At 42.4% G+C, this 14,661-nt stretch overlaps 1 protein-coding gene across 3 annotated transcripts in view; it reads right to left on the bottom strand.

The window, feature by feature from the left end:
* MASP1 (mannan-binding lectin serine peptidase 1 (C4/C2 activating component of Ra-reactive factor)) overlaps positions 1–14,661 on the bottom strand; it is a 63,789-nt gene that overhangs the window by 30,326 nt on the left and 18,802 nt on the right. For all 3 annotated transcript variants that reach the window (XM_005876273.2, XM_005876272.2, XM_005876274.2), the window contains exons 3-8: positions 8,293–8,470; positions 7,150–7,281; positions 4,846–5,042; positions 3,373–3,520; positions 1,991–2,109; positions 901–979 (exon numbers count right to left, since the gene is read on the bottom strand). In XM_005876273.2, coding sequence (XP_005876335.1) covers positions 901–979; positions 1,991–2,109; positions 3,373–3,520; positions 4,846–5,042; positions 7,150–7,281; positions 8,293–8,470 — 853 coding nt within the window. The remainder of the gene's footprint in view (positions 1–900; positions 980–1,990; positions 2,110–3,372; positions 3,521–4,845; positions 5,043–7,149; positions 7,282–8,292; positions 8,471–14,661) is intronic.

The raw sequence follows: 14,661 nt of genomic DNA, 5'->3' as shown, positions 1-14,661 counted from the left end.
GGTGGGACAAGGACACCACTCCAAGTTTACATGCAGTCATGAACTAGGGGGCAGGTGAGACTAATCCTAATTCTTGACTTCTCACTTCTCCATTCTAAAGCAAATCCTCCTCCCCTTCCTTCCTGTCTCCTTTTCCTTCCTTTTCTGTCACTATAGATGAGTGTCTTAAAATTGTGGTCTTTACAAGTCTTGCATTGAAGTCACGTGGGTAGGGGGAGAGGAGGTAGTGGCTGAAACTTTGTAATTTTGCAAAGCTTACTAGGTTATTTATATGGAATACATTATGTTAGAACCACCAGGATATATTCTAGAATATTAAAACTAGTTCAAACTCTCTATTTTACAATTAAGGAGGAGGATTCTGTCCATGGTCATAGGGTGGGTTAGGACCAGAGACAAGGCAAGAACTCTGGGTCCCAAGGGTCATGCAGAACTTCCCCTGCTTCTTCACACACATCCACTGTGTTGACCCCACAGTCCTAAAGCGTAAGATGTCCCAGAAGACTTAGTGGGTATGGCTGACGGCCACATGGACTGGCAAGGTCACTCGGCTCTGGGCACTGGGGCCAAAATAGTTTCCTGAATTAGCTATTTGAAACAGAGCTAGTTTCAAACCTGGAGACATGCTATTCCTGTAGCAAATTGGCAATCTGTCTGCAGGGAGAGGTAAAATCCGTATTTAGAAAGTAAAGACCCACAAAAAGTTTCTTTTGGAATCCTATTGTCTTATTGCTAAAAGATACATACTTCTTTTGTCCAACCCTCATGTGTCTGCTGACCTCCTGCCCCCTTTCTCTTAAGGTGCACCTGCCAAGTGGTCCCCCTGTGTGGTCTCTGCTGGAATCCCACCCGTGCTGGGGAGTTCGTGGTCTTTATAATAAGCAGATTTTGTTTTCTTACTTTTACAAATGGGAATCTCGTTACTCCATGAGCCGTCCTTCAGGCACTCGATCTGGAATGTGTCCATCTCCACATTATCCTAGGAAGAAACATGACGAAAATGTTGGGAGAAGGAAAACAGGTGGGGGTTGGTGGTGTTTTTTCAGCACAAGCAGCTCAAACTACAAATCTGGGTGTCCTAACCTGAGGTTTTCCAACCATAAGCCTCCAAGGGCAAGCTTGAAGATGAGGAAAAGATAGATGCTGAATTCATATTCCCCATTCCTGCCCTGGAGAGAGTCCTAGCGGTACCTATCTGCCACCTCTAAAATGGATGTGAGAAGGGGTTTGGGCAACTGCTTCTGAAGGGAAATCTATACTCTTGACTCCTTTTTCAGAGAAGTGGCTCTCAAACCTGAGAAAGCATCAGCATCCTGAAGGCACTTGCACAGATTGCTGGGCTCTGCCCCTAGAGATTCTGATTCAGTGTCTCTGACCTGGGGACCAAACCTTTGCATTTTTAACAAGTGAGTTGATGCTGCAGTGGGGACCCCACTTCGAGAACCATTCCTTCAGAGCACTGGTCTACTAGCTTGGCTCACATCAAACTCACCTGGGCAACATAACAGAAAACCAATCACTGGGCACCGCCTATTCTGCTTTCATTAAGCTCAGGTGGGCCTAGGAGGGGACTTGTTTTTTTAAGTTAAGCAGGTGATTCCTAGGAGAATCACAGTTTCAGAGGGTGGGTGAGTACCTACCTGCCACCTCTAAAATCCCTGCTTTCCATCCCCATTTACCCCAATAAGCCTCAAATTTGTTAAGATTGTTTGTCCTAATTGTAGGGATGAGTAAAGCTAGATTTTTTGAAATTCAAACCAGCCTACACTCTGGTAAAAGACTTGTGTGCCACTTCCAGAAGTGAGAGTCTGGGACACATGCTTTAAATTTTCAGAAGACTGGGATTTCTGGAGTGTTTTGGAGATTTATGGGGAATCTAGAAAAACTATGATGGGACCATCACAAGCTCTGGAAGCCCATCTATTCGGGGAGGCTCTTGAGAGAATTTCTCTCGCCTGGTGGCTCCCACTCCCCAGGCAGGATCTTGTACCTTCAGCACTTTGTAGCCTGTGTCACAGCTGACCAGCACCTGGTCTTTGAAGAAATACTTGGCTTGCAAGGGCTCAATTTTCCCTTGGGCAGGAGGTTGTAGCCCTGGACACTCCTTCCCTGGTGAAGCAATGGAAAAATAGCAGGTGAGAAAACAAAGAAAAGTATGGCATCTGGAGGCCAATCCCTAGACTGCCAGGCATAATGGAGGTGGAGAAGACACAAGACTGGGTGTTAGGGGCCTGGACCTAATAAACCTGAAGAAGACTTACTAGAACCTGAGCAGGTCCTTGGACCTCTCTTTCCTCATTTGTAAAATGAGGTGCTTGGCCAGTGATTTAATCAAAACTCAGGATTGGATAGCATATTAAGTGCCATTGAGTGCAAGCCTGGTCTGATGCTTTTTTCTTTTTAATAACATTTTCCATAGTAGACATTAAACATCTATTTGCATTTCTACAGTGACAGGGAGCTCCATACCTCCCAAACCTTCACCTTTCATACTGAATTCATCTGATTAAAGAAATAGTAGTTTCATATGCAATTGAAATTTATACCATTCTAATATTTACTCATCAGGTGTAGTTTGACCTCTTGGGGAACTTAGGATGACACCAATGGCTCTTTCTTTCCAAGACCATGCCTCAAAGTGTTGGTCTGTGATCATATGCCTCTGACCCCTCTTTTCAAAAGACTAAATCAGACAGGATTCCCAGGCCTGGGGCTATCCCAGAAAATTTTTCCTGGACAAACTCTCTTTTGTTAACATTTGCTTCACTTTTCTCCACAGAACTGGGCACTAAATTTGATAGTGCAGGCCAGGCCAGGATATTGGAGTCTATGAATTGAATTAGTCATGCCCATCTGTGGTCTTGTCGCTGATGTCCACCCTCTTCTTTTCCAAGTTATTGCATACACCTTGGGTCAAACGGCTCTATCAATATTTGGGCCAGGACTGGCTGCCTTGGGGTATCAGGGAATGAAACCCATGGGCTTTGCCAGTCCAGGGGGAACATAAAGAGCCAAACTGCTGTAATGGAACATTTTGAGCTACAGGCCCACAACAAAATTCCAGCCTCAGACTTGGAGAGGGATGGAGCTGGAAGGGTCCTCTCCAGGCCCAATGAATCACAGTGTGTGTGTCTGGGGGTGTGGTTCAAAAACCAAGTTCTGTTTTTTTAATCTCCCCATATGATTCTGAAGTACAGCAAGTTCGAACGCACCATGAATACCCCATTTTATAGAAGAGAAACTGAGTCAGAAGAGAAAATGTGCCTTTTGGAACTCAGTGGCAGAGCTGGTAATCCCACCACAATCCCAGGGTGGAGCCTCCTCATCCCTCAGCCACTGCTCCATGAGGGCTGAGCGCAATGACCAAGTTACCTGTTGCCTTGTACGAGAGCTTCCAGCCCCGGTTCTCGCCTGAATTGTCACTGCGGAACCGGATTGAGACATTGTGGGTCTGGGTATTGATGGGTTCTGGGGATTTCTCTCCACAGAAGGGTCCCAAGACTTTTGGGCCAGCTATAATCTGTGAGGGACAAGACAAAGAAAAAGGAGGTTCACATCAGAATAGCAGTGGCTGCTGCAGGGGCCACCTCTACACTGTACCTGGGGTTTTCTGGAAGCCTTCATGTGAAACCTATTATTCACTCACATTTCTAGTGGGTGTTACCATTCACCAGATAGCTCCATCTCCAGTCCCACAATTTACAATTTATAATAGTCCTGACAGTGGACTAGGCATGTTAATAATCCTCTGCTCAAAGATGAACATATTATGCCTCAGAGAGGGACAGGCTTTGGCCTGTGCAAAGCATAGAAAAGGCCCTCAAAAACTTGCAGTCTAGTTGGGGGAGGATAATAAATATGTGCTTTTTATTTCTAACTTATGTAGTAAAATCTATGTAACCTATAGAATTCATCATTAATATGATAGATAATAACTCTAAATAGGTGGCCAGGGAAGGCCTCCTTGAGTAGGCAATACTGGATTTGAGACATATAGGATGAATAGGAGCTTTTCATTGGAGGAAGAGGGTAGAATACTTTCTAGGTAGAGAATACAGCATATGTGAAGGTCAAGGCCAACAGAGGGAGTACCATGGTATGAAGTTGAAAAGGCACAAGGGCCACATTGTGCTGAGGAATTTATGTTTACTTCCAAGTGCAACCGTGATCTAATCCGACTTTTATAAAGATCAGCCTGGATGCTATGGGAGAACAGGCTGTGTAGGGCAAGGGTAGAAGCCTTGCAGTTGAGCAGGCGATAATTAGGCGTAGATTAGGATAGGGGGATGGGATGGAGGAAAGGGAATAGGTACTATTCACTGACCCAGATTTTCCAACTTCCAGTCCTGGGTCTTTCCTATGCATTTAACTCTTTTCCTTCCATCTCTGAGGATGAGAATTCCTTAAGCCTCATTTAGTTACCAGGATCTACAATCCTGGGTGATATCTTCATCTTGTCACCCTTACTGTGGAGAGGTGGGAAAAGTAAAGCCCCAAGTGATTAAGCACCCAGATAAGGCTCATGGCAGAGCTCCTGGAAACTATGTGTGGTAGGCAGAATTCTAAGGTGGTCCTCATGACCTTCACTCCAGGTGTTACTTCATGATGATGTTATGCTACATGGCAAAAGGGATTTTGTAGGTGGCCAAGTGGCTAGTTTTGGATCAGGGAAGATCCCTAGACTGGATCTGATTAAGCTGGTAGATGTTATTTTAAATAGTTATCTTTTGGAAGATAGCTGTTTGGCCCCCTATCCTGGGAGAAGGTAGAGGGCAAGATTATCCATTTTCCCAATTCAGCAAGATTTTCCAGCATCGCCAGAGCAAAGGTCCATTGCAGGCTTACCTTGATATAGTCATAGGGGCAAGGCACCTCTGGATGGTCCTCAATGTCGAAAATGTCTTCAAACTGCAAGCTGATCATGAAACCTTCCTCCAGTCTGATCGCATAGAAGCATTCGGAGCTCTTAGGGTAAGGATTGGGGAAGTCAGGGCTGGTGATCACGCCAGTCCTCTGCGTGAAGAGGTTGTCACTGCACTCCACTATGGGAAACATACCAGAGCAAAGTGACCCACCACACATGGGCCACAGAAACTCCTTTCTTAACTGTTACTGTATGGTTTCACAGTGGTCCCGAGAGGCTAGCAGGAAAGGAATACTTATCCCCCTATCACAAATGGGGAAACTGAATTTCAATGAGGGGGAAATGATTTATTCAAGTCACACACTAGTAATTTGCAGGGTCAAGACTCAAAGGCAGTGAGTGTTATAAGCCTTCTCATCAGATTTTGTAGCATTGGGGGGAAGGAGGGAAGGATAGGGTTTAAGATGGAAAGGTTCTGAGATGGAATGGTTGAGGTGGTAGTGTCTAGACTGCTTTTGTCCTGCTCTCCCCTCAGCCCAGACTCCATTAGGTCTCTGCTCAAAGCCTGTTTTGATCCCTCATACACCCCCTCACTTTAGCCCTTGGCTTTGCTTTGTTTCCCTTTATGCTCCTGACCACTACTTGCCACTATGTGATAGATTTGTTTGTGGATTCTCTTGCCCCCACTAGACTGTAAGTCCCCTGATCTCAGGGATTCTTTGTCCCCACTTCATCTGCTGCACCAAGGACATAGCACCTGGCCGTGGCTTAGCTCTGCTGAGGTCCTTTTATTTGCTATTGGACCTTTGTCCTTGAGTTGACCTATACTAGAAGTTGGATGTCAACTCTTTCTAAGCATTAGCTCATCCTGCTCACTTGCAAAAGAGTAAACTGTGTCCCAGAAAAGGGGGCACAACTAACTTGAAAGTCTACAACTCAGAGCTGTAGAACAAGGTTTAGGTCAAGGTTACTTGAATTTCCATCTGTTTTCATTTTCTGTATCACACATTCTCATGGTAATGATATTGCCCCAAAAGGGGTTAAAATTAGTTCTTGGTAGGGGGAACTCTTACCCTTTTTATAGTTAGGCATACAGTACATAAGTAATATATACAGTGTATCTGTGATATTAAAATTTCATGGGTAGGGACAGATATTAAGAAGATTAGGAAGATAATGTTTTAAAAAGTTCCTGGCACAGGTAAAAGTGAAAAAGAGATCAAGAAATCTTGCTCATTCTTAGCCTCCACTGAACTCAGTATATACTAGATACTCAATAAAAACTTACTGAATGGAAACCATAGAAAATATAACCCTCAAGATGAAACTCCTGTATGTGCCCTTTCTCTACTGATGAGTCATATAGGGATTTTATTCAGAAGCAAGTAGAAGCTTTTGAAGGAGAAAGAAAAAGAATTCTCACTTCCAGCCTTGTCCTCCAATGATCTCTCACTCAGCTTCCAAAGGATTTTTCTAAAATACAGCTCCTTACCCTGTAGTCATACTAATCTATTGGTATTTCCCCAAACATTCCAAATTCTATTGGGCTTAGGCAGGTTTGCGGAAGCTGTTCTCTCTGCCTGGAATGCTTTCCTTTTCCTTATTCTTTTATGTCTGTCAGGGCCACCATTTCTGGGACGTGTTTGCCCATACCCCAGGCAGACTCAGGTCTCATCGTGCTGTGGCCGCACTACTTGTACAGCATTTACTACTTTTCACCATTTGCTTTGTGGCTGTTTCCCATTAGCTAGATGGTCCTCATGGAAAGTAGCTGACCCTTCTGCTTGTCCACCTCTGCCCAGCCCAGAGACTATGGCAGAATAGGCATGCTGATGAAAGATTAAAACAGAGAGAGCAAGAATGAGATGTTTTCTTGCTCTCTGTCTTTGCCTCTCTCCTCCCTCTTCTTTCCTTTGGACCAAGGTTCTCTTTATCACAGAGGAACTTAGGGGCTATAGAAGAGAACAAAAGGAACTTCTGGGGGAAGCCTAGTTCATGGCTCAGAGAGAGGGGACTGGGAAAGCTTTTTTTCTTGAGCAGACCAATTACCCACAGAAGGAAAGGAGATAGGGAGAAAAGGGCAGAGATTCCTGCTGCCCAGGAAGAAAGATGTTCTACAGGCTAGGGCTGCTGGGCATTTCAACAGCATCAAACACTGGTACCTAGAAGCACAGATCTCTGACTTCATTTTTAATTGTTCCTACTGTCCTTCTTCTAAGCCTCCCTCATCTAATTGGAAAATGTGGCACACAATGGTGATGAATAGGATCATCCCTAGACCCTACCTCTGCAGGTCCTGTTGTCCGTGTGGAGGATGTAACCAAAGCGGCAGGAGCAGTAGTAGCCACCGATGTAGTTATGGCAGTAATGGTCGCAGGACAGCTCCTCATCCTCCCGCTCTGTGCACTCATCCACATCTGTGGGGGAAGGCATAGCCTCTCAGTCAGTCAGTCCATATGGGATGATGAAGAAAACAGCTAGCATTTCTAGAGCACTTAGTGTAGGCCATTCACTATGCTGTGAGATACTTGCATTTTGTCATTTAATCCTCACATGAAGCCCAGAAGTAGCCAATGTTTCTGTTTACAGGAGGAAACTGGAACTCAGAAAGGTAAGAGGCTTACCCAAGATTACAGAGAGCCAGGTTCAAACCCAAGCAACCTGACTTGTGGTGGTGCCACTATCTTCTAACAATTGAGATAATAGCAAGCAGGACTGTTACTATTCTTATTCAACAGATGATAAGACTGAGAGACTTAGAGGCATTAAGTAACTGACTCCAAGTCACACAGATAGTAAGTGGTGGGGACGGCATTCAAATCCAGATGGGCTGGTTCCAGAGCATAGGCTCTTAACTTCTACTCCATTCTGCCTGTCTCTATGTTGCTTATAGGGACCAAACCCTGTCCTAAGCACCGGAAATATAAAGATAAAAAAGATGTATGTTCTCAATCCAATTTAAAAATTTGGCTCAGCCAGCATGGCTCAGTGGTTGACCATGGACTAATGAACTAGAAGTTCACAATTCGAGTCCCAGTTAGGGTACACGTCTGGGTTGTGGGCTCAATCCCCAGTGTGGGACATGCAGGAGGCAGCTGATCAATGATTCTCTGTCATCATTTGATGTTTCTATCTCTCTCCCCCTCTCCCTCCCTCTCTGAAATCAATAACAATGTTTTTAAAAAATTTGAACATACATTTCCCCCAAAAGAGTATATAAATGGCCAATAAGCATGTGTAAAGATGCTCCAAGTCACCAGTCAGCGGATGGATAGATACGTGATAGAGCAAATGATGCAGTAAGACATTCATGGGAGAATCTGTGTGGTGAGTATACAGGTGTTCATTGTAAAGAAGAGAATATGAGGCACTTTTAATCTTTAGTGAGGAACAGAGACCTGGGGATGAGCCACCCACTTCTCACTTACCCACAGCCATGTAGTGGGCATCGAAGCCTGTGAATCGCTCCTCATCAGAGAAATCTGACTGGAAAGTGATGGACATGAAGGAACCAGGGGAGATGACCATTTCCTGGCCAGGGGTATGCTCAGTGTCTGTGTTCTCACTGCCACAGAAGATTGCCAGCATCTGGTCTTCAGTTTCTACCTTTGAGGTCAAAGAGAAAGGGAACAAATGAGCAGCTTCACAAATTAGCTTCTTCAGTAGAAAAGAGGGAGGGGCTTCCCTTGAGGTAGACCAAGCAGCCTGGGAAATCCAAAGGATAGGGATTAGGGATTATGGGATTTAAGGAAAGACACATTACAGTTTAAGTAAAAGTGGCCATCCAATCACTGTTTCATTCATTTTGTTTAGATCTATCAGAAGTAGCTTGACCTTTTTTATTCCTGTTGACAACCAAATGGCTTCTTTGTTGAAAATAACTCAATGTTAAAATTAACAAAGAGATCACCTCACAGATGGATTTTATATGCAACAGAAATTTAGCACATTTCCAAAGAAAAGAAACTTTATATAAATATAAGTCATTCATTGAGCATTCAGTGTGTGCTGACACCGGGCAAAATAGGTGATGGGGATGATGAGAGAAGAAGAAGACATAGAGCTGTGCATGTTAAGACTGATGAAAACACACAGAGCTCTTATGCAGTGTGACAGGTGGTTTAATGGAAACAAGCACTGGGGATGCACTCAGAAGGAGGTGAAATATCCCCATTAGAATGTAAGCTGCAGGACAACAAGACTTTGTTTTCTTTATAGATGTGTCCTCAGCACATGAAACAGTACCTGGCACATAGCAGTTATTTGTTATCAAGAACTCAAAGAACAAGGCCCATTTTGAGAACAATGAGAAGCCAGGTAATCTGTGGAGATTGTAGGCGACACACTTAGAAAGATGGGTGATTATTTTTATTTAATCAGAGTATGGTTGACCTTGAATGCCTTAATAATGAGTCTTAATTTTGTGAATAAAGGGAAGACATTGAAAACATTTGAACAGGAAAGACATGTCATCAGAACTACATTTAATAGGTAGTCTTAATAATACCAAAACTACTGGGATCATCCAGAAATAGTATATTTTTTAGTATGTCTGTACTAAGACTCAGATGTAAAAATTGCCTATTTGCTAAAAGAATTCATTACATTGGAAGAGCCAGAGACCCAAGCAGAGATCTCAAACTGGTTGCCTAACAGTGATTGTGTGTGTTGATTTGGGAAGCACTGTATAGCAGCTATTTGATATTATTTATTTGACCACAAATGCTTGGCCTACCTATCACTCTATTGTTTACACCTTTCCCAATTCTTGTAAGCCTGTTATTTGTACTTGCAACTTCTAGTCAAGATGCAGAAAAAAATCTCTCACCAAGAATAATTTCTGCTGCCTTTAAAGTCATTAAAGGAAAGTTCTCAAAGGCTGCCTATCTCTAGTAGATTCTAATGAATTCATTGTTTTGTTCATTTAGTTTAGTATGCCAGAGTATCTTGACATTTGACACTTCTGTTTTGAAACTAATGATTTATTTATTTAAAATAAGTGGGAGTTTTAAAGAAAAACAATTTGCCCTGGCAACAAAACACAAGGACAATTAATCGCTAACTTTGGGAATTGAAGTGTAAACAGAAGATGAGATCATGGCTTTGCTATTTATTTCTTTTCTCTGCAGATACTAGCCAAACTTCACCAGACTTATCACTGTAGAATGTGCCTATATGCATGCAGCTGAAATGTCACTTCCTTGAACATCACAGCTGGTTTGTTATTTTCATTATCTGAGTTTTAAAGATAGCTGAAGTTTTACTTAATTATAATTAAAAAAAGTAATACATTTCTTTGGTATAATACTTTTTAAAGTGCTTTATACAAAACCTTTCTTTCTTAGGTGAAACATGCCAACCCTTTGTTGGGACTCAGGGATTGTTATGAACATCAGCCATCTTGGGGATATTGTGTTGTGCAATGTTGCTTACCCTACACGGATCATCCCCAGACTATAATGCCTTTGTAATTCTTATGTCTTCTTTATGTACTGTTTTATTTCCTGTATCTTTATGAGTTTATTAGCTGAAATGTTGTAAAATAGAAACAAGTTAAATTGCTCTTCTTAGAACTTAATAAAAATAAGACTAAATAGGTTTGGAGTGAGGGCCTGGGAAAGGGCTTCTGCTATGAGTGAGTAACTACATGAGCTGGAGTGCCCTGTCTTGGTAGCCACTGCTTTGGAGTAATGGAAGGTATAGTTAGAGGTCCTGACCCCTATTCCTGGTCTACAATAAACTGTTATATGGTCACCTCCTTGTTAGTTCTCGGTTATCCACCTAATAAAACAGGGGTTTGAAATAGTTGAGTTCTATGTTCCCTTCTAATTTTGATATACTAGTATTCTACCAAATTATAATATCCATACATACAGATTCATTCATACATACTAGGAAATGGGAGCAGGAGTTTCAACACACACATTGCTTCCTGCTAAAGAATCTGATGGACTTGTTTGTGGTCTGTAATAACATAATACAAAAACAATTATGAATAGTGATGTCTTGAGCAGTAACACTTCCAGACACAGCAGTCTCCTTCCTGTAATTTGGTACCCCAGGGTCTTTGGGGTCTGTAATGCCTGTAGCATAGACACTTCTAAGTGAAACCAATCAGAGATAATTTGTAAGGAAGAGACCTAATAAAGTTCTGTGATAAATAACTTACCTCCTCATATATTCCAGGCTTAGGGACCTTTTTATGATGGCAGATTAAGTGATCACCTGCAGAGCCACACTATTTTAGAGAACAGGTAAGAATGCCCCAGCTGAGACCCATGGGAAAATCTGAACCATATACACCTTTGGAAGCAGGAAAGAAAGGCCTTGGGACTCTGGGAATTTAGCCTGCAGCTCAGAATAGAATCCTGGAATATCAGAGGTGGAGGGAGGGACCTTTCACAGCTATTTCAATTGCCCTCCTTCTAGAGCAGCAGTTCTCAACCTGTGGGCCATGACCCCTTTGGGGGTTGAACGACCCTTTTCAGGGGTCGCCTAAATACATCCTGCATATCAGATATTTACATTACAATTCATAAGAGTAGCAAAATTACAGTTATGAAGTAGCAACGAAAATAATTTTATGGTTGGGGGGCGGGGGATCACCACAACATGAGGAACTGTATTAAAGGGTCGCAACATTAGGAAGGTTGAGAACCACTGTTCTAGAGGAAACTGAGATCTAGAGAGGGGAAGTGACTTGCTTAAGAGTAAAGAGATAATCACAAGCATTTTCTGATATCAATTTTGCTTTTGGAACTTTTCTGACCCTGGAGAAAGAAACCCAACAACCCAGAGCGCCCGTGACAAAAGACATAGACACTTTGACAAACAACTTTTCCGGTTCAAGGGCCTCTTGAAATCCTATCCTGGGTGCATGAACTATCTCCCAGAGAGGATGTGGCTCAGTGAAAGTTCCAGTTATAACCTAAACAGAGGGGGTCACTGGCCCTGGTTAAGATTTGAAGCTGCTGCTATGAATTGTAATATTCTATAAAAATCATTTATTTCTGAGTACAGGTTGAGCCCTGGCTCTTGTTTGGACTGTCCCATTTTAGGGCCATCATATTAACAAGATGGAGGGAAATGCCTTATTGAATGATGACACAAAATTCATGATAATAGAGAACCAAGAATTATCTGGTTGGGGATCACAGACTCTTCATTTTTCTATATCTTATTATGGGCAACCATGTCCTTTCAGGCTATTGTTATTTATGACACCAGCACATGGATGCATGTCCCCAATTTGTTTTCTTTCAACTTAATTCAACAATCATTTATAACCCAAGTGCTGTATGGACTGTAATGTGGAGAATGCCAAAAATTACTTATTTGTTGCATGAGCTTCATATGAAAGTCCCCTGCTTCTGGGAATGTGAATTTTAGTAGGAGAATAAGTACTCAAATGTATATGTTTTAGGACATTGTCAGGCTATAATTATTGGAGTGAGAGAGAGGAAGTGATGGGGGGGTTAAAAAATGGAAAAAAATAGCATCCAGCTGAGGGGAATCAGAAAACATTTAGGAAGAAGAAAATATTCTTTGAGCTGGGGACTGAAAGGTGAGCAGCTAGAGAGTGGGGGGTAGTAAGGAGAGCATCCAGGCAGAGGGGAATTGAACTTCCTGTCTTTCACTGCAGTAACTATAGCCTGACAATGCCCTAACACATACACATTTGAGAACTTAACTTATTCTGCTACTAAATTTCACATTCCCAGAAGCAGGGGACTTGCATATGAAGCTCATGCAACAAATAAATATATTTTGGCATTCTCCACATTACAGTCCAGACAGAACTTGGAGTATTCAGAGTCTCAACCATCCCTCCTTTCTAACCAACACCTGACATAAGAAAGGGGTTCTATTGAGGAAAGAAATCTGGAAAGAGAGATCTAAGGAGGAGAAGCCAGAGTCTGTTTTCTATGAATCTTCTACCTTAGTAGAAACAGTATAAAAACTCCTAGGCAAAACTAGGGCAGGACAGCAGAAACTTTGGCCAAATTTCTGTGGAATGACAGATACAGCTGCTTTCCACATGCCCATAAAGTTATCAGAGTTTATAGACAGCTACCCATTGGTTCCTTGGAGCAGTAGATGGAGAAGGTAGCGTGGGAGCAATTGTTCTCATTTTATAGATGAGAAACCTGAAACCCAGATGACCCAAATGAATCAGACAAGGTCATTATTTAGCAAGTGGTGGCTCTGGTCCACAATCGCAGCATTCTGATTCCATAGCCAATGGCACTCCTATGAGGCATGAGACCAACCAACAAGGGCTGTCCTACAGACTCAATGGCTCAAGGCTTTGCTTGTCATTGCTCAAAAGCTACACCCTCTGAATTTTTCTCTGGGCCCTTAAAGAGCTTTACAGAGATAATTTAGGCAGACATTTAGAGTGTGCTGGATTGTCCTCTTGTCAATTAGTTGATCTTGGAACTACATTTCCCAGGGTCTCCTTCCCTGTATAGTTCCAGGGTAGTGGCCAAAAGAGGAACTTCTGTGAGTTTAGCACACAACAGTTTTTTACTCTCTGAAGGTTGTTTGTGATCAGATATAGAAGTGAACAGATATAGATGTACCCAATAGGTTATAACTGGTCCTCACTCTCTTCAGTCTGCACCCAGCTATTCTTTTTAACTACTGGTTCTGATGACCAGCAAGCCTACCACCAGATGCTTGTAGGTGGACTGACAGGGGTGGTAGCTGCTCAGAGCCAACAGCTCCTCATAGACTCTCCCATGGGCTCCCCCTTCACAGTCCCATGTTGATTCCTTAGCTGGGCTTGCTTAATTCTTGGATTCCTCTGCAAATGCCATCATTTCCACACATTCCAGGGTTTCAGGAGAACTGATTAGTGACCTTTCTGTGGTCCTCCAATTCTGTCTATGAGAAGCTGGGACCATCACTTTCCTAGTTGTTTTCTATAATTACATGAGTTCTAATGCCCATAAATAGTCGTTATCTCACAATACTCACAGAAGCTCTGCTTTTCTGACTGCACTCTGGCAGATACTATTATTGTCAGGAGTAGGATGCCGCAGTAACCAAAACTAGAACATGTGGCTTTAGTTTGGCTACCAGTGAGGAAACTACTTCAGGAGGCTTGACAAATGGTGACCTGAGTCACATAGTGGTGAAACAAGTGGCAAAATTTGCCTATGGCAATTAGAAGGTAGAAAAATATATAGTAATAAACTTGTGGATCTGGCTGAGGAGATCTTATGTAGAATGTTGCAAGTGTCAGTATGTGCTTCCAGCTGTATATGGCAAGGTACTTCAGGAAGAAGTAAGTCTTTGGTGTACAAGCAGAAATTAAAGGAAATACAGAGGGTCCAGGGCTAGCTGGGTTGGAAAATAAGACTATTTCTCATCTCTAGTCTCTGTACTAGCAAAATATTTTAAAAGCAAAAATGGTCTCAGGATAAAAATAATTACAAAGTTCTGGCTGTAAGACCCTTCATTTAAATGTAGAAGACTTAAGGAAGTGCCTAATGTTCCCTATTAGCTAGATCAAAGGACACTGAGGAATCTTAAGAACATTGTTCCATAGTACCTTAACATGCTTTTCAAAGAAGAGAGAGAGAGAGAGAGAGAGAGAGAGAGAGAGAGAGAGAGAGAGAGAGCTATTTTGAAAAGAACTGTGGGTGGTGTTGTTTTGGTCTAGAGTGGAATATATTTAAATATATGAAACACCAAAATTTTTTTAAAGAGAGATGTACCAACCAGCTTGGACTAGAAATGACTGAGACAATTCAAAATAAAAAGAGGACTCTAGACCCCAAGTTTCAACGCAC

This window comes from Myotis brandtii, unplaced genomic scaffold (genome assembly GCF_000412655.1).
Source record: "Myotis brandtii unplaced genomic scaffold, ASM41265v1 scaffold483, whole genome shotgun sequence".
Taxonomy (NCBI): domain Eukaryota; kingdom Metazoa; phylum Chordata; class Mammalia; order Chiroptera; family Vespertilionidae; genus Myotis; species Myotis brandtii.
This window is presented reverse-complemented; position numbering and strand designations above follow the sequence as displayed.